Source organism: Furipterus horrens, unplaced genomic scaffold (assembly GCF_987537825.1).
Source record: "Furipterus horrens unplaced genomic scaffold, mFurHor1.1.pri manual_scaffold_11, whole genome shotgun sequence".
NCBI classification, from domain to species: Eukaryota; Metazoa; Chordata; class Mammalia; order Chiroptera; family Furipteridae; genus Furipterus; species Furipterus horrens.
The window spans coordinates 15,556,379-15,578,024 of record NW_028327181.1 but is presented as its reverse complement, the minus strand read 5'-3'; the positions used below and the strand labels follow the sequence as shown (position 1 = coordinate 15,578,024).

General features: G+C 37.7%; 1 protein-coding gene across 1 annotated transcript in view; it reads right to left on the bottom strand.

Annotated features, from left to right (window-relative positions):
* The window catches only part of HORMAD2 (HORMA domain containing 2), a 71,461-nt gene that overhangs the window by 38,070 nt on the left and 11,745 nt on the right, over positions 1 to 21,646 (bottom strand). Inside the window, exons 3-10 of the mRNA XM_090292053.1 lie at positions 21,176 to 21,317; positions 18,599 to 18,662; positions 17,796 to 17,832; positions 14,828 to 14,848; positions 14,179 to 14,205; positions 5,438 to 5,505; positions 1,938 to 2,089; positions 1,511 to 1,764 (exon numbers count right to left, since the gene is read on the bottom strand). Of these exons, the coding sequence (XP_090148179.1) occupies positions 1,511 to 1,764; positions 1,938 to 2,089; positions 5,438 to 5,505; positions 14,179 to 14,205; positions 14,828 to 14,848; positions 17,796 to 17,832; positions 18,599 to 18,662; positions 21,176 to 21,317 (765 nt within the window). The remainder of the gene's footprint in view (positions 1 to 1,510; positions 1,765 to 1,937; positions 2,090 to 5,437; positions 5,506 to 14,178; positions 14,206 to 14,827; positions 14,849 to 17,795; positions 17,833 to 18,598; positions 18,663 to 21,175; positions 21,318 to 21,646) is intronic.

Here is a 21,646-nt window from a genome sequence, read left to right as displayed (position 1 = left end):
AAAAATCGCTTTGTTTGGTTATTTATATTAATTAAATTAAGACTTTTCAATGTATTAAACATAATACAGAGCAGGAACCTTCAAAGGTTACCTACTATAGACATCTACTTTAAATAGGCCTCAAACTATCTCAGGCAAATAAATTAGCATCTTGATCTTAACATAGTCCTTAGAAAGATTTTATAGCATCTTCTTCTACTAGGCATCTGAAAATTCTTCATGTTTATCTCAAAACCCTTTTAATACAATGTTGGCATTCAGTAAACCTTATTATCCAGACAACAGAGTGTGGATTTACCTAGAACACAGTGGGGCCCTCACAAGTACTCAACTCCAAGCTTCCCCTGGAGGAGGTAGGAAGGTAAAGGGTCTGTTTGGTTCTAGGGGCCCCTCCCCAGTCCCCTGGCTCTCTGTAGAGACCTCAACCCAAAGCTCATCTCTATCCACATAACCAGGAGTTGACTATTATTTTGTTTTCGCTCTGACTTCAGTTTATCCATAACTTCTGTCTCCCCCACCGCCTGCAACCTAATTACCCCAGGAATCAAGAACTTATTTATACTTTCAGTGAATAAAAATAAACACCTAGAATATTTTTTAATTCCAAAATACTGAGAAAAAAGTGAAGACAGGGAATATATAAAATAGAGTCACTTTAACCAAGCTGCTAAAATTGTTAACATTATGAAAGATGAGGCATGAGGAAAGACACTATTCTTGTTATTCTACCCTGGAGACTTACATTTTTTGTATTTTCCAGTTCTGAGTAATGCCTAGATATATGTCAACTGTCCAGTCCTGCGTCAACGCCCAGAAATACATCTGGACCTTCAGGTAACACACTAATTACCCCCTGAAGGAGTCACGTATACATCCACCTGACATCCTTATCTTGGCCAGTGGGGTGTGACCAGACCTCATCACACCCATCTTCTGGACCACCTGGCAACCAACATTCTAAGTGCCTGTTATCTGACTGATAACTATCTTGGATCAACCCTAGGGTTAAGAATGAAGGACTGATAATTCTCAAGAATGTACTTTTCACCATAACAACTTCTAACTTTTCCTTCTCCTTGGAACATTTCTAGGTTTTTGCTTAGCTATGTTTTCAGTTTGCAAATGCTAAGACCCTTGAATAAATCTCTCATTTATTTTTAGCAACGTCTCAAGATTCTTTTTGAGTATGTTTATTTCTTGTAAGTGAAAGAAAGAAAATCCAAAATTTTCTAAATTCATGGGTATCTTTTATAAAAGAAATATACTAGAAAGTATTTTTCTTCTCCTTGTCATGGACAATTTTATCTAACGAAGTGTATTATATTTCCTTTTTAAAGACAGTACTCATTTAGAATAAATACTCCTTAAGGTTAGGGGGTAGTTTTGTTTCAATTTTTATACCTGGCATTCTCCATTAGACCCTGATACTGTGATATGACCTCTATAGTAACTGAAAAACATCAACTGTGTTTAACTGAAGCAATGGAGGCTTACGAAAGCTTTGCCTTACATGATTGTTGCATTCCTCTTCTTCCTCATCGCAGTCCAGACCCTGATGGGAAATCTCAGTAGTGCTATTCTCCAGAAAGAGATTATTCTCCAAATCAGACACTCGGGTGGCCTCGGTTGTGACTTTTAATTTTATGCTATGAAAGCCAGTTGAGAGCATTCCCACTTGCAGGTTTACAGGCTCCCCCTCAAACAGCAGCAAGTGTGAGTTTACTCCTTCTTTAAAACCAGGGGGTTGGTAATCATGTGGGGTCACTGCAAAATAAGAAGGGCAGAAAACAAGAAAACTGAGTTTCAACAGAACAAATCAGATTAATCTTTCATGTGTAGCAACGAACATCTTTTTCTGAAGCTTGCAAAATCCTTCTATTTACGTAAAATATTACTTCAGCACTTAAGAAGGAATTTGACTAGAGGTCTCCACTTACCTGCATTATAGAAGTGGAGCTTCATAGTAAGAGTAACATCATTAGGAAGGGGTCCAAGGTTCTGCATCAGCGTGTACAATTTACGGATCAGCAGAATACTGGCTTTCTTAATATCTTCACTGTTCGTCCCACTTTCAAAGCTTGTATTACTGCTACAATCACAAAGAAAAACAGCATACTTTTCAATCATATACAATATTGAAAAAGTACATATATATATATATATATATATATAATTTTATTTTTTTAGAGAGAGAGGGGAAGGGAGGGAGAAAGAAAGGGAGAGAAACATCAATCAGTTCCCTCTCATACACGCCCCGACTCGGGACTAAACCTGCAACCCAGGCATGTGCCCTGACCAGAAATCAAACTGGCAACCTTTCACGTTTCAGGACAATGCCCAACCAACTAAGCCACACCAGTCAGGACCAAAACTTTTTATTATATGATCAAATAAATATAAATTAAACATCTGGACACTCTTGAGACAATTTTTAGAATGTAAATTTGAGATTATACTGTTTGCAATGTATATACAAAGGGCTTCTTACATAGCAAGTTCCCTTGAGGTATTTTAAACAGGACCTGACTTTTTAAAATCTGACTTATAAGTAACCACATGCTATAATGGTGAGAACAATGGATTTAGAATTAGGAGACTTGACATTTAATATTGGCTCTGCTAACCAGTTGAATGACTTCAGTCAAATCACTTAGACTCTCTAGATCAGTTAGCTCATTTGTAAGATAAGCTTACACACATTTCCAAACCTCTTCGAGTATAAAATCAATCATCAGCTCTGGGCCTTTCTATCATCTGGTTATCTCTCAGGAGTTTTCCCTCTTCACTCTTACATGGGTTATGACAATGACTGCTTTTCCTGTTTTTTCTTGTTCACACTGAAAAATATTTTCTACACCACTGCTGAAATAATATTCCTAATAGGAAAACCTGCTCATGTCACTCTCTTCCTTAAAATTCTTTTATTACTGCCCTGGTGCAGTAGCTCAGCTGGTTAGAGCATCAACCCACTACACCAAGGTTGTGAGTTTGAACCCCAGTCAGGGCACACACATGAATCAACCAATGAGGGCATGCATAAGTGGAACAACAAATTGATGTTTCGCTCTCCCTTTCTCTTTCTAAAATCAATAAAAAAGAAAATTTAAAAAATTCTTCTATTACACCCATCACTTTTCAATCAGCTCTGAGAATGGTCCAATGCCTTTCATGACCAGCCATGCCCTCACCTCCGCCTTCATTTGCACTTGCTACCCAGTTACTTCTAATCCATGTGCATTTGCACTTTGCTTTATTTTGTTTTTCCCACTTCTCTTCCCGACTCACCCAAATTCATCCTTTAACACTAGCTCATGAGTCACCTCGTTGGGAATGTCTTCCCTGATAACTCTATTCCTCACCCTTGTTTATAACTGTTTGTATGTCTGCCTCTAGACTGTGAACGGCTATACCTCCCATCTCCACAGACTGTTTGGCGCCTAGCACAGCAAGTACACAATAAACATCTGTTGAATTAAGGAATGAATGAACAAGTTGGACTAAATTACCTCCCAACTCTAAACATTCTTTCTTTTTCTCCAAAAATTTCTTCTCCAATTAGTCTCATATTTGAGTAGGTTCCAGGAAGAAGTGTGACTATAATATATTTGCACAATGCTTCTCACATAGTAAGCACTCAATACGGAAAAATAATCCTAAGTAATTGAACTATTGGAAGCAGTGTGAATTCATAAAACAAACATTATTTAGTAAATACATTTATTCCTATTTTAGTTTTGAACGACTTTAAGTTTTGTCTACGAGGACTTAACCAATTTGAAATAGGTAACCAGACATAGCCATGTAAGCTCATGGGATCCTTAGTACACATCATATTTATGTAAAATCATATTCAAGACTCCCTTGTACTCTTTTAAAAGGGAAATTATCTTTACCATGATCATTTAAACAAATGTCTACTTTTGGTTTCTAGGAAATTAGTAATACGTATTACCTTCTTTCCTTCTTAGTAGCTGAAATATTTGGCTATTTGTTTTACTGCTCACCTCTTGACATAAATGCCTTCATAACAAAAGAGATTAGTCTGGTTGTCAGTAGTACTTATATTTGAATTTTAGAGAATATAGGGCAACTGTTTTATGTAAGAGAATAGTGCTGAACTATCTGTAAAGTGCTATATACAAGTGTTAGCTATGATGGTTAGTATTTTAATTCTCATTCCTAGAACTTCCTCTTTACATCCATCCTAGTGGCATTTGTAAGTTTTACAAATGAGAAAATAATTAAGGAAGTAAATCTTAGAGAGAAATCCTCAAACTTGAAGTAAATGATAAAACAGAGCTAATAGTATGGAAAATTTAGAATCAGGCCACACTTCTCTTCAGAGTCATTCCTTTCAGAGAAACTCATCCCCTGACATGGAGTCCTCTATTACCCAGCACTTTTCACAATCTCCGACCCCTTCCACTTCTATCCCATCTCGTCAGCAATATTTAGCTCTATCTAAACCCAAAAACTCCTGGGAAGAACATGAATGTTGTTCCTCAACAAAAATCTCCATCTGCACTAAGGACCTTCTGAAGCAAATGTCCTTGTCTTTGCTATTTAACCCATTAGTATAACTAAAACTTGGAATTTTAGACTTTATAGAAAAGTATAATGCTTTCCAGTCATTTCCATACTGGGACACACATAGAAAATTATATTTGTATGACATTCTGAGGTAAGCAGATGAGAATGATTGTGTCTATAAGCAAATATCTCAAGGGTTTCATCTACCCCAGGTTCAATCTGGCTATATTGAGTGCAGAGAGGATCTATATCTTGGCATTGAGATGGAGAAGTTTTGGTTCAGTGGATAGATAGAGCCTATGAAGTTCTTTAATGAACATCCTCATTAATATAAATAATATAATAATATAAATAATCTCTACTGCCATACTGTCTACCAAGCATCATTGCCTTCAAGGACCACCACCATCACCACCACTAGGTACCATTGACTGAGTGTTTATTATGTGCCAGGCATGAGCAAAGCATTATATATGAATTATAACTAATAATCACAGCAACCATAAGCAGTAAATATTATTAATTCCACTGTGCAGATGAGAATATTAATATTTAGGGAGGCTGAGTAATTTGTCCAAAGTTATATTATCAGTAATAATCAGAGCTAGGGTTCCAGCTAGATCTTTGTGCTTTAGGAATTGGAACTCTTAACCACGAAACGTAACTGCCTTTAGCCCCTACTAACATACCTATGAGAAAAAGAGGAAAGAAGCAAAGGAAGCCCCTATTCCCACCAGAAATTTAAACAATTATTACAATCCTCTTTTTAACAGGTTTGTTTTTTTGTTTTTTGTTTTGGTAGGATTGTTGGGAAAGTTACATAGGAAGTAAAAGGTCTATCTCTGACCTCAAGAGGCTTATGTTTACCTCGATCATATATATTTCTCATTAAACAATTATATTCTACCTGTCAAAATCCATACTGACTCCTTCATTTGTGTATTTGAATTTGAACTGGTATATCTCAGTCACCTTCTAGAAACATCAAAAAAAAAAGAAAAAGAAATTACTTTTAAAAAGAAATTCTTTGAGAAGTACAGATTAGTAATTACAAAATAATCATGGGGATGTAAAGTACAACATACAAAATATAATCAATAATACTGCAATAACTGTGCACATAACCAGGTGGGTACTAGAAATATAGGGGGGAACACTTTGTAAAGTATATGATTGTCTAACCACTATGCTGTACGCCTGAAACTAATACAGAATAATAGTGAATGTACACTATAATTGAAAAATAAACAATACATTAAAAAGAAATCCAGAATCTTATCTGATAATAGATAAGAAACATTTTAATTGCATATCTACTGTACTTCCTACATACCTGTTTGTTTCACAGCTTTACATTATTCAGGAGTAATATTTGCAGATATAGACATAACAATTTTTCTCCTCCGTGCTAAAAATGAGTTAGATGGCAAGTGCTATTATTATCATTTTAAAGCTGGAAAAACTAAGACATGGAGTCAAGTATGTGACCCAGCACAGGTAAATTGAGAGTGGAACCAGCTGAGAAACCATTCATGTAACAGATATTTACTGAACTTTGAGTCTGGCACTGAATTCACAGTGGTGAACATGACAGAAAGGTCCCTGTTTTTCTGGAATATACAGCCTTGTGGGAAAGACAGTCAATAACTAGGTAAACAAATAAAATATTTTCAGATAGTAATAAGTGCCATATGCAGCTGTGCAGAGAGTACAAAAGGGGAGAGGTGCTGATTTGGTTTGGAAGGGCCAAGGAAGGCCTTGCTAAGGAGGTCATGTTTGAGCTGAGCCTCAGTGACAAGCGGGGTCAGTCACCTGCAGACCAGGGGGAGGATGGGGGTGTCCCAGGCCGAGGTAATAGCAATGCAAAGGCTCTAAACTGGGAAAGAAAGCCTCTTCGAGGTTGAGAGAGGAGGCTGAGTGGGTGGCAATAGTGAGCAAAGGGGAGAGTGTAGCAGATGAGGTTGTACAGGTTTGGGAGCCCTGTTGGCCACAGTAAAGGGTTTAAATTTTATTCTAAGTAAACCAGAGTCCATCGAAGGGTTTTATACATGCGAGTGATTTGCGTTTTTAAAGATCACGTGGCTATTTTAGGAGTGCAGAAGGGAAGAAGTGGAAACCACGAGAGCAATTAAAAGGCCACTGCAATAATTCAGGGAAGACTAAAATGGCAACAGGAAAACTGGGAAAATTAGAAAAGGAACTAAGATCTATGATTTCAGGACTTGTTTTTTGGATACTGCACTAAAAACTAGGTACTACCACTCTCTGCCCTCTTCACTAATAAAAAAGCTAAAAATATGGAGAACAGTATGGAATTACCTCAAAAGATTAAAAATGGAACTGCCTTTTGAACCAGCGACTCCACTACTAGGATTATACCCGAAGAATCTTGAAACACCAATTCAAAAGAACTTATGCACCCCTATGTTCATAGCAGCACTGTTTACAATAGCTAAGTGCTGGAAACAACCTAAGTGCCCATCTGTAGATGAGTGGATCAAAAAACTGTGGTACATTTACACAATGGAATACTATGTAGCAGAAAGAAAGAAGGAACTCCTACCATTTGCAACAACATGGATGGAACTAGAGAGAATTATGCTTAGTGAAATAAGCCAGGCAAAGAAAGAAAAATACCATATGATATCACCTAATACAGGAAACTAAAGAACAACACAGACAAAGGAACTAAATAGAACAAAAAGCAGAGTAGCAGTCAATAGGGGGGAGGGGAGAGGGAGAGAAGGGGGATAAGTAAGGGAAGGGTTTAATTAAAGAGCCTGTATGAAGGACTCATGGACATGGACAGCGGGGAGGGATATGATTGCGGGAGAGGGGGTGGGCTGGGTGGGGGAGAGAAATTGGGGGAAAAGGGGACAACTGTAATTGAAAAACCAAAATTAAAAAAAAAAAAAATACAAAAAAAAAAAAAAAAAAAAAGCTAAAAATAAAGAAGGGCATATTTCGTCGTGATAGATGTATCCACTTAAAATAAAATTATTGTCTAATAGCTGAAGCAAACATTTGGCCCAGATACACTGTAGGGTGTCCATAGAGCTGGAGGCCCAGATACACTGTAGGGTGTCCACAGAGCTGGAGAAGGCATTAAAGATGGGCAAAAGGTATGAGTTTAAGTCAGAACACACACACACACAAACACCCTTCATTCATCTGTTTCACTATTTGTTTCTTGACAACGTGGGAGTGAGTTATTAGATTGATCAGAAAAAGTCTCAATGTTCTTGTTACTTTCCTCTGTTATAAGATCTGATACCCCATTAATCACAGGTGATCAGGTCCTAGGGAAATTAGCTCATTTGCTTAAACTTGAAGAAGATTGGTTTATAAGAAAGCTGATTTTAAAAGAGAAAAAATATTATTCCAGCAAGATGGTCTACTTGAGAAGTCAAACCAGTTCAGAGGGCTGCTTTGTGAGTGCAGTCGGCCCTCTGTATCTGCAGGTTCCACATCTGCAGATTCAACAAACCACGGATCAAAAATATTCGGAAAAAAAAATGTTACGTGGTTGCTGACGTGCACAATGTAATCAGGACTACGATGATTGCATCTGTACTGAACTTGTATAGACTTTTTTTTCTTGTCATTATTCTCTTAAACAATACAGTATAACAATTATTTACATAGCACTTACATTGTATTAGGTACTATAAGTCATCTACAAGTGATTTAAAGTGTACAGGAGGATGTGCGTAGGTTATATGCAAATACCACGCCACTTTATATAAAGAACTTGAGCGTCTGCAGATTTAGTATCTACAGGGATCCTGGAACCAATCCCTGGAGGATCTTAAGGGACCACTGTACAACAGGGGAGATATGTGGGGCTAGAGGCACCTATAGCAACAGCTTCACTTCAAACAGGCTAGTTACACAGTGTCCTCTCTCCACTGATGGTGGGTGTTAATTTCCCTGTCAAGCAAACAATGTCTATTCTTCCTGCCTGCCCATGTTTCTCAACCAACTCTAGCTTTGATGCTCTGAGCTATCTTTCATTTGTTAAATTATATCAAGAGTAGATCCTTTAGTAGATGATAATTTTAACAGCCTATTATTTGGTTGGGCCCTGGCTGGTTTAGCTCAGTGGATTGAGCGTCGGCCTGCGAGCTAAGTGTCGCTGGTTCGATCTTCCAGTCAGGGTACATCAGAGAAGGAAAACTCTGACTCCAAAAAACCTCCACTGCCTTGCGGCATACCTCTTCAGGAGAAAGGCTAAGGGAGTAAACCCCGACAGAAAATCCGGAGCCGGAGTCCCTAAGGCGGTTTGACGTTGTAGTCAACACCGGCAACTCCTGCGGCGCACCTGAACCCAAGCTGTATCGACTCCGTCTTTCCCTTAGACCCTTCAGCTGCGAAGAGAGGGGGGGTCTGCTGCATGGGCAACAGCAGACCCTCCATATTACCCTGCCCAGGCTCTGTAGCTTCAGCGTCATCGCAAGATGTCGATTCAACACGGGAGGAGACAGATACCATGTCACTCCCGAGTCGGACTGCACAGCCATTCTCGGCGGTGCAGACAGACTCTTAAGAAGCTACACCATCGTCTCTCGAGACGGACGGCTGCCGACGATTATTTGGTTGCTGAAGCAACTAATAAAAGTTTTATGTTTCTCCCTGGCTGATGTGGCTCAGTTGGTTGGAGCGTCATCCCATAATCCAAAAGGTATGAGTTCAATTCCCATTCAGGGCACATGCCTAGGTTGCAGGAACATTCCCTGGTTGGAGTGTGTAGGAGGCAACCAATCGAAGTTTCTCTCTCACATTGATTCTTCTCTCCCTCCCTTTCCTTCTTCCTGAAATCAATAAGCAAATAAGCATGTCCTTGGATGAGGATTAAAAAAAAAAGATTTATGTTTGTAATTGCTTTACAAAAGATGCTAATCCTTAATAACGTCAATCTGACTGATTGATCAAGGAAGGTATATTTACAGCAGAAGATATATATACTAGTCTCTTCTTAACACCCACATAAAATGTTCTCCTGCTTTTTATACTAACGTGTTGCCTAAAAGATGACCCTTTAAACTACTTATCAATGGTTTCTATTAATTACACCGAATATATCTATACAGACCAAAGCAATGGCAACGTATACAGCCTTTCCTTCTCCCACCACATTCCAAACCACTGGCAAAAAAGTAGATCTTCTCGGATCTGTCTCCACAACATATCCCAGGCCTAACTGATTCTCTCAGTGTCACTCCTATTGCCCTGTCCAAACCACCACCATCTGTCTCTGTTTGATCTGCTTGCTTCCGAACGACTCCTCTTATAATACATTCTCTGTTCTAAAGACGAAAAGAGTTTTTGAAAATACAAATCAGACAAGGTTACTTTTTTGCTTAAAACTCCCAGTGGTTTCCCGCTGCCCTTAGACTAAAACCAAAATTTATGTTGATCCACAAGACCTTACTCATTTGTCCCCTGCCTATCTCTCTGACCTTATCTCCTGCTTTTTTCCCTCCCACTAACCTAGAGAGGCTCAGCACGGTCTCTCTGTCCACAAACACACGAGAAGTCTTCCTGCCTTAGGACCTTTGCACAGCTGTACTCTGAAACATGCTCTAAATTCTCTACATCTCTTCATTCTTACGTAGCCAACATTCCGAGATAGGTATTATCATCCTAGATGAAGCAACACAAGTGGTAGAACTGGGATTTGACTCCAGCACCTGCAAGGCAATTCTGCCAGTCACCTGCCACTGCCTCTCACAGACCTGCGTAGGCTGACTGCTCTGGCCGTGCAGCCTCAGCTCCAACAGTAGCCCCTGAGGGAGGTCTTCCATGCACTGTCCTCCTTTCCTTTCTCCTCTACTCCCCACCTCAGCACTCTCCAGCAGGCCACCTTCTTTTATCTTTTCCATAGCATTATGACTGTCTGAAATTGGCTTGCTAATCTTTGTTTACTTTTGTACTATTTATACTCCCTTATTAGAATTAAGCTTCCTGAGAGCAGGTACCTTATCTATCCCATTAACTCCTATGTTTTTATACCTTGAACAGTGCTAGGCACAGAGAAAATCCAATTAATACTTGCTGAATGAAGAAATATTCAGCCAAGATAAAGTTCATACTTAATTAGGATTTCAACAGGATTTTAAAAACTTTAAGATTGCTCTGGCTGGTGTGGCTCAGTGGATTGAGTGCCAGCCTGAGAACCAAAACATCACCGGTTCAATTCCCAGTTAGGGCACATGCCTGGGTTGCATGCCAGGTCCCCAGCTGGGGAACTGTTAGAAGCAGTTGATGGATGTTTCTCTCACACACTCCTCTCTTTCTCCCTGCCTTCCCTTCTCTCTAAAAATAAATAAAATCTTTTAAAAAATTTAAAATGAAGTTTCTAAAAGCATACTGTGGTTAGAAACAGGAACCATCTCAAGTTCAGTTCCTGAAGCAGTCTATTAAAAGTGGGTGTTCACCCCCACTCTTATTAGGGATTTCTGGACCCAAGGTAGGTAGGATGACGACCATGTCCAGCTTGAAGCAGCTAGAGGAGCACGAGACATTCGACCATTGTCCTTTACAAGATTATAAAGGGTCTTAAGTCTGAGAGGGGGAAATTGTTATTTTTTATTGTTATAAAAAACTAATTTTTTTTTTTAAAGAAGAATATAGGAGAGGGTGAAGCCAAAGAACTTGTATGCATGACCCATGGACATGAACTAAGGGGGGTGGGATTGCTGGGGGAAGGGGGGTACTTGGCAGAGGGGAGCAAAGGGGGGAAAATTGGAACTATTGTAACAACATAATCAATATACAAAAAAATTATTTAGAAAAAAGTGGGTGTTGAACCACCTCCAATGGGCGCAAAGGAATAGAGGGCGAAACAGTAAGAACTGTATCCTCACAATATTCATATACAGTAATTCTTTATGGATCTATCATGCATTGAGTTATGGAAATCTTTCCTTAACATATTTATATTTTGGCTTACACTTCTTACTAATATACTCGACACATTTTGTAGTGTGTTTCTGTAGAAAAGCTACACTATCCCTCTTGACTATTTCAGTTACTTTAGTCAGCTCATCTCAAAACTTCAAGTGCAGAAGCACCACAACTTTGTGCAATGCTCAAAACTCTTGTTGGCATCCAGACTAAGTAAGCACACTTTATTTAAGACATGAGGTCTCAATTGTACCATGACAGACTCTTCACAGGTATGCTACAAATTTTAATCCATGTGTAAAATGTACTTTTACTTCAGGTATATATTAATATTAGTTTTGTTTGTGAAGTTTTGTTTAGGGGAGGGTATACTTCTACAGATATGAGTCAAGAAACATGGTACAATGTCAGTTAAATGCCAAAGAAAGACTGTGTTTATGTGAGAATGGTGTTTTGTGAGCATATAAAAGAATGAGATCGGTGACGTAAATAGTTCTATTAGTGACTTGATGTTAACAGCAACCACAAAATAGTGTAACCCCATGGGTACTTTCAGACACTAAGAACATTGTTACACCACAGATAAACTGTAATTATTGCTTACTTGTTGGGGGGCCTTTTGAGTCTTTAAATACCCTCAAACCTGTTGCCAAATGTTCTAGTACTCAAGAGTGTGCTGTGAACACAGAGAGGTTAGGGATCACTGCTATAGGGAAGAATCTGTAAGCACTCAAAATATTTTTTCTGGGTCATAAATGATGGCTCAGAACTTATCATATAATATGGAATAAGGTTTTGTTTCTTAACCTCAATACTTTGTATATACATACACACACACACACACACACATACAGAAAAAGTCCAGCCATTGTTAATATAACAAAAATGGTTTGCACAACATCACTGTAACCTGGCAGCCAAGGAAAGTGACCGGAATGCACATGCATGAACAATGACGATTTCACGGTACTAGTCAGTGGGGCGGTAGATGACATTGAGTGAGCGTGTGTACTGTGTGACCATCGCATTCAAAACGACTGAGCAAGTAGAGCAACACATCTGCGTTAAGCTTGACCATTCCTCCATGGAAACTATTCGGGCGATTCAGAAGGCCGCAGCTGTGGGCAACTGGTAACTGCAGTTTTTCAGTGAAACTTAAAATCACCCAGGTGATTCAACCCCCTACAGCCCAGATTTGGTGCCCTGCGACTTCTGGCTTTTCCCAAAACTAAAATCGCCTTTGAAAGGGAAGAGCTTTCAGACCATCAATGATATTCAGGAAAATACAACGGGGCAGCTGATAGTGCCTGGCAGAACTGTGTGAGGTCCCAAAATGCCTACTTTGAAGGGGACTGAGGGTCACTGTCCTATGTGCAATGTTTCTTGTATCTTGTTCCTATGTACAATGTTTCTTTTATCTTGTATCTTCTTCAATAAATGTTTCTATTTTTCATAGTACATGGCTGCATACCTTCCGGACAGACTATACTATATATATATATATATATATATATATATATATATATATATATATATATATATATAAAATGCATGTAGCAAAACTCATTTAATAGCTTTCTTTGACTTTGTAAGATTTTTCTGTAGTAGCCCAATTTGCTTAGCACTTCACTACCTCAAAACCACTGGTTTCAGAGTAGGAGTTTTGCATGCATAAGAAAACATAATAATTTATTGCAGTAAGGAAGTGACCAATTCATTAACAATATATCAGGAGGGTTTAGTTTGGGAAACTTCCCCTTAAACCTATAGGGAAAAAAAAACCACTTTGAAATTACACAGAGACAAAGACAAAGAGAGGTAGTTTGGCACTAGGCCATCTGCAGGTACCAGTTTTTTCTTCCACCTTGCTCAAATAGCTATTTATAATCTTGCCAAGAAAGGATATATAAAGACTAAAAATGCTTAATTTAGCCTTGAATGCCACTAATTTGGCTAAATCCATTGGCTTGGAGAAGGAAAACTGAAAGCAAAGGAAAGGGAAAGGAAAGCTAGTAAGAAAATTAAGAGAATAGAATAAGAAGAACGGAAGGCTTCTCCCTCCATTTCTGTGCCACCGCCACAGCTTCCATTCAAAGCTCCTTTGGGAGACAGAAAGGAAGATAAGACTCTCGTCCTCAAGAATTTACAATCTTGTTGGGAAAATAAAGTAATCTACATGAATCAAAAATGAGTGTTAAATTGTGGGAACCTGCTGAAAAAGGAATTTAGAAAAGACATTAGTGTGAACAGAATAGGCGAAGAGGCTTTCATGAAATATCCGGACTTACGCTGGCCTGAGGATGAACAGAACTCAATAAGTAAAGGAAGAAATTTGGAGAAAGAAGCAATGAGGTAAAACTCTGGAAATCTATGAAAAGGTTAAAAGGGGGAGAATTTAGCTGGCAAAAAAAAAGTTTAGAACTATGCCACATCTTTTGAAAGGCCACAAACAGAAAAGAGTCACAATCAGTTAAAATATATAAAATGCGACTTATACAGAGATTCTTAATGTAATATGTTAGAGAATAGGCTCAGTTCTACTCAATGCTATTTTTTTTCAATGTCTCTAAGTAGGTTTTTAAAATCTCATAAACTTGGTGAAGTTTATAATAAAACACCCTGAATGAGCTATGAGTTACTTTGCTCATATGGTAGTCTAGTAACATAATCTATGGCCTCAACTTAGGTAAAAATATTAAAACATAATGTACATATATTGTCCATCTCTATGTGTGTTCTTACCTCAGGTTCCTTGGGATTTGTGTAAAGCTGTTTAAGGAAAAATTAACAGCATTTAATTTCTGAAAGATATTAATTACTCCTCACAGAATACATGTTCTATGTGAAGAATTCAATTTGTGCTATATTAATTGAGTACTGAGATAGATATCTTAAAATATATAGTTCAAGCTAGAGATAGAATAAGTTCATTTTGTAAATATAGTCTATAGAGTATTCTGTAAACACTGACTATAGGGAGATTGATAACCAGGTATTTGTGAGTACTGGGCTACAAATAAACTTTAAATAATTTCTTTCTTTTCTTAATTACATTCACCATGTTATACCCAGAAGTATCTAGAACTTCAAAAGTCTACAAAACTTCAATCTGTAAAGTAACCAAAAAAAAAAAAAGAAATCCTGATAGCCAACAGAGGAAGCAGATAGCATATTCTATATATTTTCCCATGTACTATAATATACCAAAGAAATATATAGTTTGTGATCTTTTATTAAAACTTCTGATATATTCTATTTTTTAAAAATTCCAAAATATCATAGGACAGATAAAGAAATTCAAGAGGGTAGAGGGAGAGTACTGTTTTAATACTTCACTTGCCAAAAGGCAATGAAGTAGAGACAGAGGCTTGGCCTTTAAATGTGTACTTACTGTAAGTACTGCCATGTGTAGCTTAAAGAGAAAAAAAAACTGTTGTTATATTTTATATACTCACACCTATCTTATTGTTATTTTCATTAAAGGCTAAATAAAATCTGATTTCAGAGAGGTTCCAAAGATTTAAGTAGAATAAAATATTATGCAGAAGACCAGAAAAAGGGATACTAACTATTCATTCAAGTGAGTGCCTATTAGACACCCAGGGTTTTGCTGGCAAGAGGAGAGATTTAAAAAGAAAAAAGAAAAAAACTATCCTTATTCTCTATAAGTTATACCATAGTTTGGGAGGTAAAATATATAAAAAGAATTTATTATAACTAAAATTAAATATGCCACAAGTATTTCAAAAAAATGTGCCTTTAGAAATTAATCTACTAAAGTAAAAAGCTTTAAGTCTGATATAAATCTATAAAACCCTTGCTCTCCCTACATATATACATTACTATAAACAGATTCTCTCTGGGTGACTATATAGAGATATAATAAAGCCTATGATAAATTTCTAAAAACTAGAATACAAATGAGAAAATTTCAGGACTACAATTTCATAACAAATTATTCACCTATTTCACCCAAAGGACTAAAACTTTAGTGACACTGTGTGGTTATTTTAGTTACTGCATACAGTTGATTTTAAGACTACACAGTGCAACTCTATTTTATATTAATTATTTAATTAAAAGTTCATTCAGTTAAAAATAAACATGGCCCCTTCGCAGAACATGCATATGAGCAAGGAAGAAAATGTTAAACAAACAAACAAACAAATCACAAAGATGGTGTCAATTGTGTTAATTGCTATGAAGAAACAGCAGCACAGGATGTTTGGGAACATTAAACAGAGGGACAGTCTAGGCTAGGGGACCAGAGCTGTCAGGAACCTGAAGGATAAATTGGAGTTAGCCAGGTAAAGAGTATTGGGTGGGGAAGAGAATTTTCCAGGCAAAAGTGAACAATATGTAGAAAGGTAAAAGGCACTTGGCATGTTCTAGATTCCTGTGTGGCTTGAACACAGTGAGCAATGGTGAGTGACACCTTGGAAAAGCAGATGGAGAGTAGATCATACAGGCCTTATAGATCATGTGACAGATTCTGAACTTTGTTTTAAAAGCCATGGGAGGTTTTTAGGCAAAAGAATGACATGATCAGATTCAGGTTTCTGTCAGGCACAGAATAGCAAGGGAGGAAAAAAGGGAGAAAAGAAGAGAGGGAGGGAGGGAGAGTGGGAGAGAGGCGATGAGGGAGAGAGAAAGAAGAGAACACTTACATAGTGCTTATTATGTGCTAGACATTCTTCTCAACGTTTTACATCAGTGGTTCTCAAAGTATGGTCCCTAGTCCACCAGTTTCAGCATCACCTGGAATCTGTCTGAAATGCAAATTCTCAAATAAAAAAATTGGGGTGGGGCTTATCAATGTGTGTTTTAAGTCTTCCAGGTGATTCTGATGCAAGCTAACATTTGAAAACCACTGATTTAGATGAACTCATTTAATTCTCAACCTAAGAGCTAAATTCTATTGTTATCCCTGTTTTATATGTAAAGAAACTAGGGTACTAAGAGGTAGGTTACTTTCCAAGGTCACGCAGGTATGAAAGAGTGTGGACAGAAAAAGGGGTTCTACAGAAATTAACCTTGCAGTATGATCTGATCATAAATTCCTAACTGGGCAGGTCAAGCTGGGTAGTCATGCTCCAGACATATCTCTTTATGAAAAGGTTTATCCTTGCCTTAAGCAAGCCCTGTCCATTGTTTTTGTGTATCTAGGATTAACACACCTTTCAAATAACCACCCTCAAGAGAGCATATAATCTTACAGTCCTGTAATCCAGCCCCCACTTTGTTTTCTCCCACCTTCATGTAATCTTCCTTAGTTCCCTCCTTAATCTCAAATGCATAAAAGAAACTGCAAAACTTATTCTTAGAAGTATCAAATAAACTCTTATAAAATTTTTCTACAGGTTTGGACGTTTTTCCGTTCACAAGTGGCAAAACTGGATTCACTTAAGTCTATCCTTAAGTGAACTCAAGGTCTTAACTATATTGTACTGCCCCTCAATGATGGACACTCAGGGAGTGTTGCTAAATGAATGAAGAAGAATGAATGGCGCTGTTCAGTATGTTGGTGATGACCTTCTGCCCCTCTCAGCCTATCCAAATTCTAAGCGCCTTTCATGCTCAAAAGTCATTTTCTCCCAAAGATCTCCCTCTTGCCCCTTACTGGATGTAACCCTTCCTTTTCCATACTTCCATGGCACACAATCCTTTAGCATGCATCACTTTCTAATGAGCATTATGGTTACTATACTTATGATAGAGGTGATAGTGAAAAGAAGACACAGATGGAGATAAGGGGGGGAAGCAATGATAGAAAGTTCATTTATATATATCTTGTCTCTTCAACTAGGACTAGAGCTTCCATTTTTACACCCTTTCTAGCTGTCTTGGGCCGCAAAAAAGATTTGATGCAGTTAAAATTCAAGCTCATTTCTAAAAACTTTGAGCTACAATACTAGGTATTTTGAGGACGCAAGTTATATATATGCACCAAACATAATTAACAAAATAACATAACATAAAAATGGATTTTTCAAGTCCATTTTTTGCCTTTCATATCTGCAAATTAAATCACCACTATTTTGAACATGTTCAGTGTGCTAAATGCCAGATTCTTGTCTCCCCTCTCCCACATCCTGTGGATCCCTTCCAGTGACTTAAGAGGAAATTCTGTGGTCAAAAGATATGAGTATGTAAAAGTGAAAAATGAGGGTTTCATTTCTAATTGATGGAAACAAGACATCAATGGGACAACAAAGATATAAAATAAAAAGAAACTGGTTTATGAATGCAAATGCAGGCACTAGTATACTGTTAATACACAACCACAAAATAAGGCTAAACTTTTTTAAAGGATAAAAGACAAGTCTTTGATCCTAGTGTAAATGTTAAAACATTCTTACGTATCTCTTTTCCAAAGCATCAAAACAACCTTGAATCCTGTCAAGAAATAAATGTTTGATGTCAATTTGGTAAAGCCAAAAGATTTCTGAGCACAAAATTGATTTACATATTTTGCTTTGAAGTATGTTAAACTGATAACCATTTACCTTCCCATTTAATCAATTATTTAAAGCTCTCAGTATCTTTTGCCCCAGCCAGGTGGCTCAGTTGGTTGGAGTGTGGCCCTGCACACCAAATGGTTGCGGGTTTGATCCCAGGGCAGGACACATGCCTACGTTGTGGGTTCAATTCCTGGTTGGGGTGCATGCTGGAAGCAACCAATCCATGTTTCTCTCTTGCATCAATGTTTCCTTCCCTCCCTCTCTCTCCCCCCACCCCTAAAAATTGGTGAATATGTCCTCAGGTGATGATTAAAAAAAAAAAAAAAACAACCTCCCAACCTCCCAGCACCTTTTAATATGTTGATAGAACTTTATAAATAATAGGTAAGCAATTCTGAGGTACAGATTCACATCTTATTTTTCTTGTTGGCATCCATGGTGTTTAGGACACTAACATGTCTATGATGAGTAATTAACTATTGATTGGTATTTTTCTTTCTTTATGAAAATCCATTTACTTTAAAAACAATGCTAAATCAGTATCTTAATACTGAATAGTAGTTACAAATTTGTAGAAAGTTACTTTTAAAAAGACAGAAATAAATCATATTAAAGACATGATGTTACTAAATAAAGTCTTTCGACTTATTTCAGCCATAACAAAAATAATGTTGAACTTTTGTAAAATTTCAGTTACTTACCATTTGATAATATGCAGTGACCCCGGACATTTTTTATCTTGTCGGAGGATTTTTATACTGAGGTCTACAAAAATACAAAAACACAGTCTATTTTCATTTACTAAATGACTGCTGTACTAAAATTATCCATGGTAAATAAAGGTATTTCCTTCAACTATTTTATTTACATAACTTAGTTTTATAGCTAATAAAAACATTTAGAATCTCTAAATATCAAAAAAATAAATTCTACATTGATACGTAGATTAGTTCCAATTTTGATTACAGTGTAGTCATCTACTCTGACACAATGTAGCGAAGGGGGGCAGAATATGACATCCCAAAATGTGCCACTTTAGCCTGTGGATTATTTGGAGTTGATGACAATCAAGACAACTGACTCAAGGTAAACTTTTCCCTTTCCCTTACTAAAAGAATTTAGATAGGGGGCCTGGCCTGGAAAGAGAACTACTACCAGAGATTTTTTTTTTAAGATTTTAATTACTTATTTTCAGAAAGAGGAGAAGGGAGGGAGAAACAAAGGGAGAGAAACATCAACGTGCAAGAGAAACAAATCAGCTCCCTTTTGCATGCCCCCAACTGGGGACCTGGCCTGCAGCCCAGGCATGTGCCCTGACAGGGAATTGAAGCTATGACCTTTTGGTTCACAGGCCAGCATTCAATCCACTTTTTATCTGAAAAATTTATCTGCATAACAGGAAAAACATCTGATTACCAAACACCTGCTCCTGTTTCCTTCCTTGAATTGCCCTCCTCCCCTTTGAAATTCCCAGGCCCTTATCTTATTCCTTAGCTCAGGATGACATATAAGCCTCAATTACCTGACTGTCTTTGGTCTCATATTTGTATGGGGCTCTTGTATGTACAAAATTAAATTTGTTTTTCTCGTGTTAATCTGTTTTATGTCAACGTAATTACTAGACAATTCGAAGAATTTAAAGGCGTAGAAGAAAAAAATTTCATTCCCTACAGTTGCACAACTAAACTGCTTACAAAATCAACTTGTGTTACTTCTTTGCTTTTGTTGAATTCTAAGTAATCAGAAGGTTGCATTGGACCATCTCTAATTTAAAATATACACCACACTCTCAAATCACTTCTCTGATATTTCTCTTCCTCTCAGTGAACAAAAGAATGAAATTTTTTCCATGGATTATTCTCAGATATTAATTTACATCTGAAATTCAACTACATAGTTAGGTGTAGACAAAAAAGAGGCTCTGTAACACATCTGACAAGTCCATTAACTAAAAGTAACCTCACAGAGTTGTTAGCATAGGTAGCTAGATATTAATAATAGAGAAGGGAGCAAAATTGACTAAGCTTAATTATATGAGAAGCTACTGCTTCACACATTCTAGGGAATAGCTGAATTGCCCTGACAAAGGCATTAACATCCCTCCAGGGTGAGGCAGGAGCAGGGAGATAGAACAATAAGGGGGAAATTCCTCTGCTGGGCACATTCCCAGTAGAAGTCAAGATGGTGCAGGGCGAAGTCCTTTTACTATGAGGCATGCACAGGAGCAGCCAAGATGGTAAACATAAAGGCCTGTTAGTCTAGCCTGGGAAAAGGAGTGCATTGGATAAGGGACACGGAAACCTGGAAGATCTAGGAAATGGATTGGTTAGGGAAAGGGCCCAGCACAAGCCCACAAAGAACTGGGAAAGAGATTGGTTAGTTTAAAAGGATGCCTGGTCTTCCCCAAGCCCAAGGTAATATAATCAAAGCTTAACAAAGGCCTTAGGTCACATTCATTGGCTCATTCATTCACTCTCAGGTTCCCTCTCCATAGCAACGGAGGCATCTCTGTAGCAGAGGCACAGACCAAAGTGTGGGCTTCAAGTGTGGCTCCAATTGTGAGCCTGGGTACAGCAATGCAGCATTGGCCAGAGCACAGCTAGGACCAGAGACTAAACTAGCCAGATAGAGACAGAGACGAAACTGGACTAAGCTTTGGGATGGACTGAACTAATGACACAGAATTTCTGGACCTTGGTCTTTCTCTGGGCTTGATGAAGACAAAGTTGGACTTCTTCCACAGTGGGTTGGGGCTGAACCACCTGGCCATGGATAAGACACAGACTCTGTACACCTGGGGACAGTCCTTTGTGTTTGCTCCAGCTTCTATAAATCTTTCCACTACAACTCATCCTCCCATGCATGGTCTCCAAAATGATTTTTTTGTAACATCTCAAGAACTCCATTTCCACTGGCAACAGGGTGATCTGATCATAAATTCCTAACTGGGCAAGTCATGGTGGGTAGTCACATCGCAGGCGTACATCTTTAGTAAAAGGTTTATCTTCACCTTAAGCAAGCCCTATACATTGTTCTTATGCATCTAGGTTAACACACCTTTTCTCCTCAGTCTGTCATTTGGTATTTAGCCAGAAATCAATGGTTCCTATAAGTATAACCAATACTTATGCTGAAATTTAAATGGAAAATGAATTAGCAAATTGTTCTTGAAGAACAGGACACTGACTTGGAATTAGCATGTTCTCAGAAATTAAAGATTTACTCCTGCCAAATAGAGAAAAGGGCTAAAACAGCCAAAGTAACCATTTAAACTTTACCATCCAAATAGCGTTCTCCATAAGAGCTCTCTGGAAACAGACCCCTTAAATATGTTATACATGAGATAGAGGTAGCAAAAAGTTTCTTCACCATTATCAATGACTCATGCTCATTAGTAACTAGGGATGGGAAAGTTGTTTCCTGGGGAAAAAAAAAGATGAAAAAGATTAGTATTCTTTAATATAGTCAACCCATCGCACTATTACCACAGATATGATGGAAAGATTTTTCAAGACTTTAAATCTCATACCTTTCTAGGTAATCAAAAGGAAATAGGCTTTAAATATTGCATCCTATTAGATCTCCACAAGGCAGATGAGAAAGACAGAGACAGTTACCCAAGTAATTCAGAACTATTCAATAACATAATTCATTTCACAATGACCCATGGATTTAAGGCAAAACTGGAGTTTAATTATAATTATATACAGCATTCCCTCACTTATCGCGGGTATTACGTTCCAGATCCC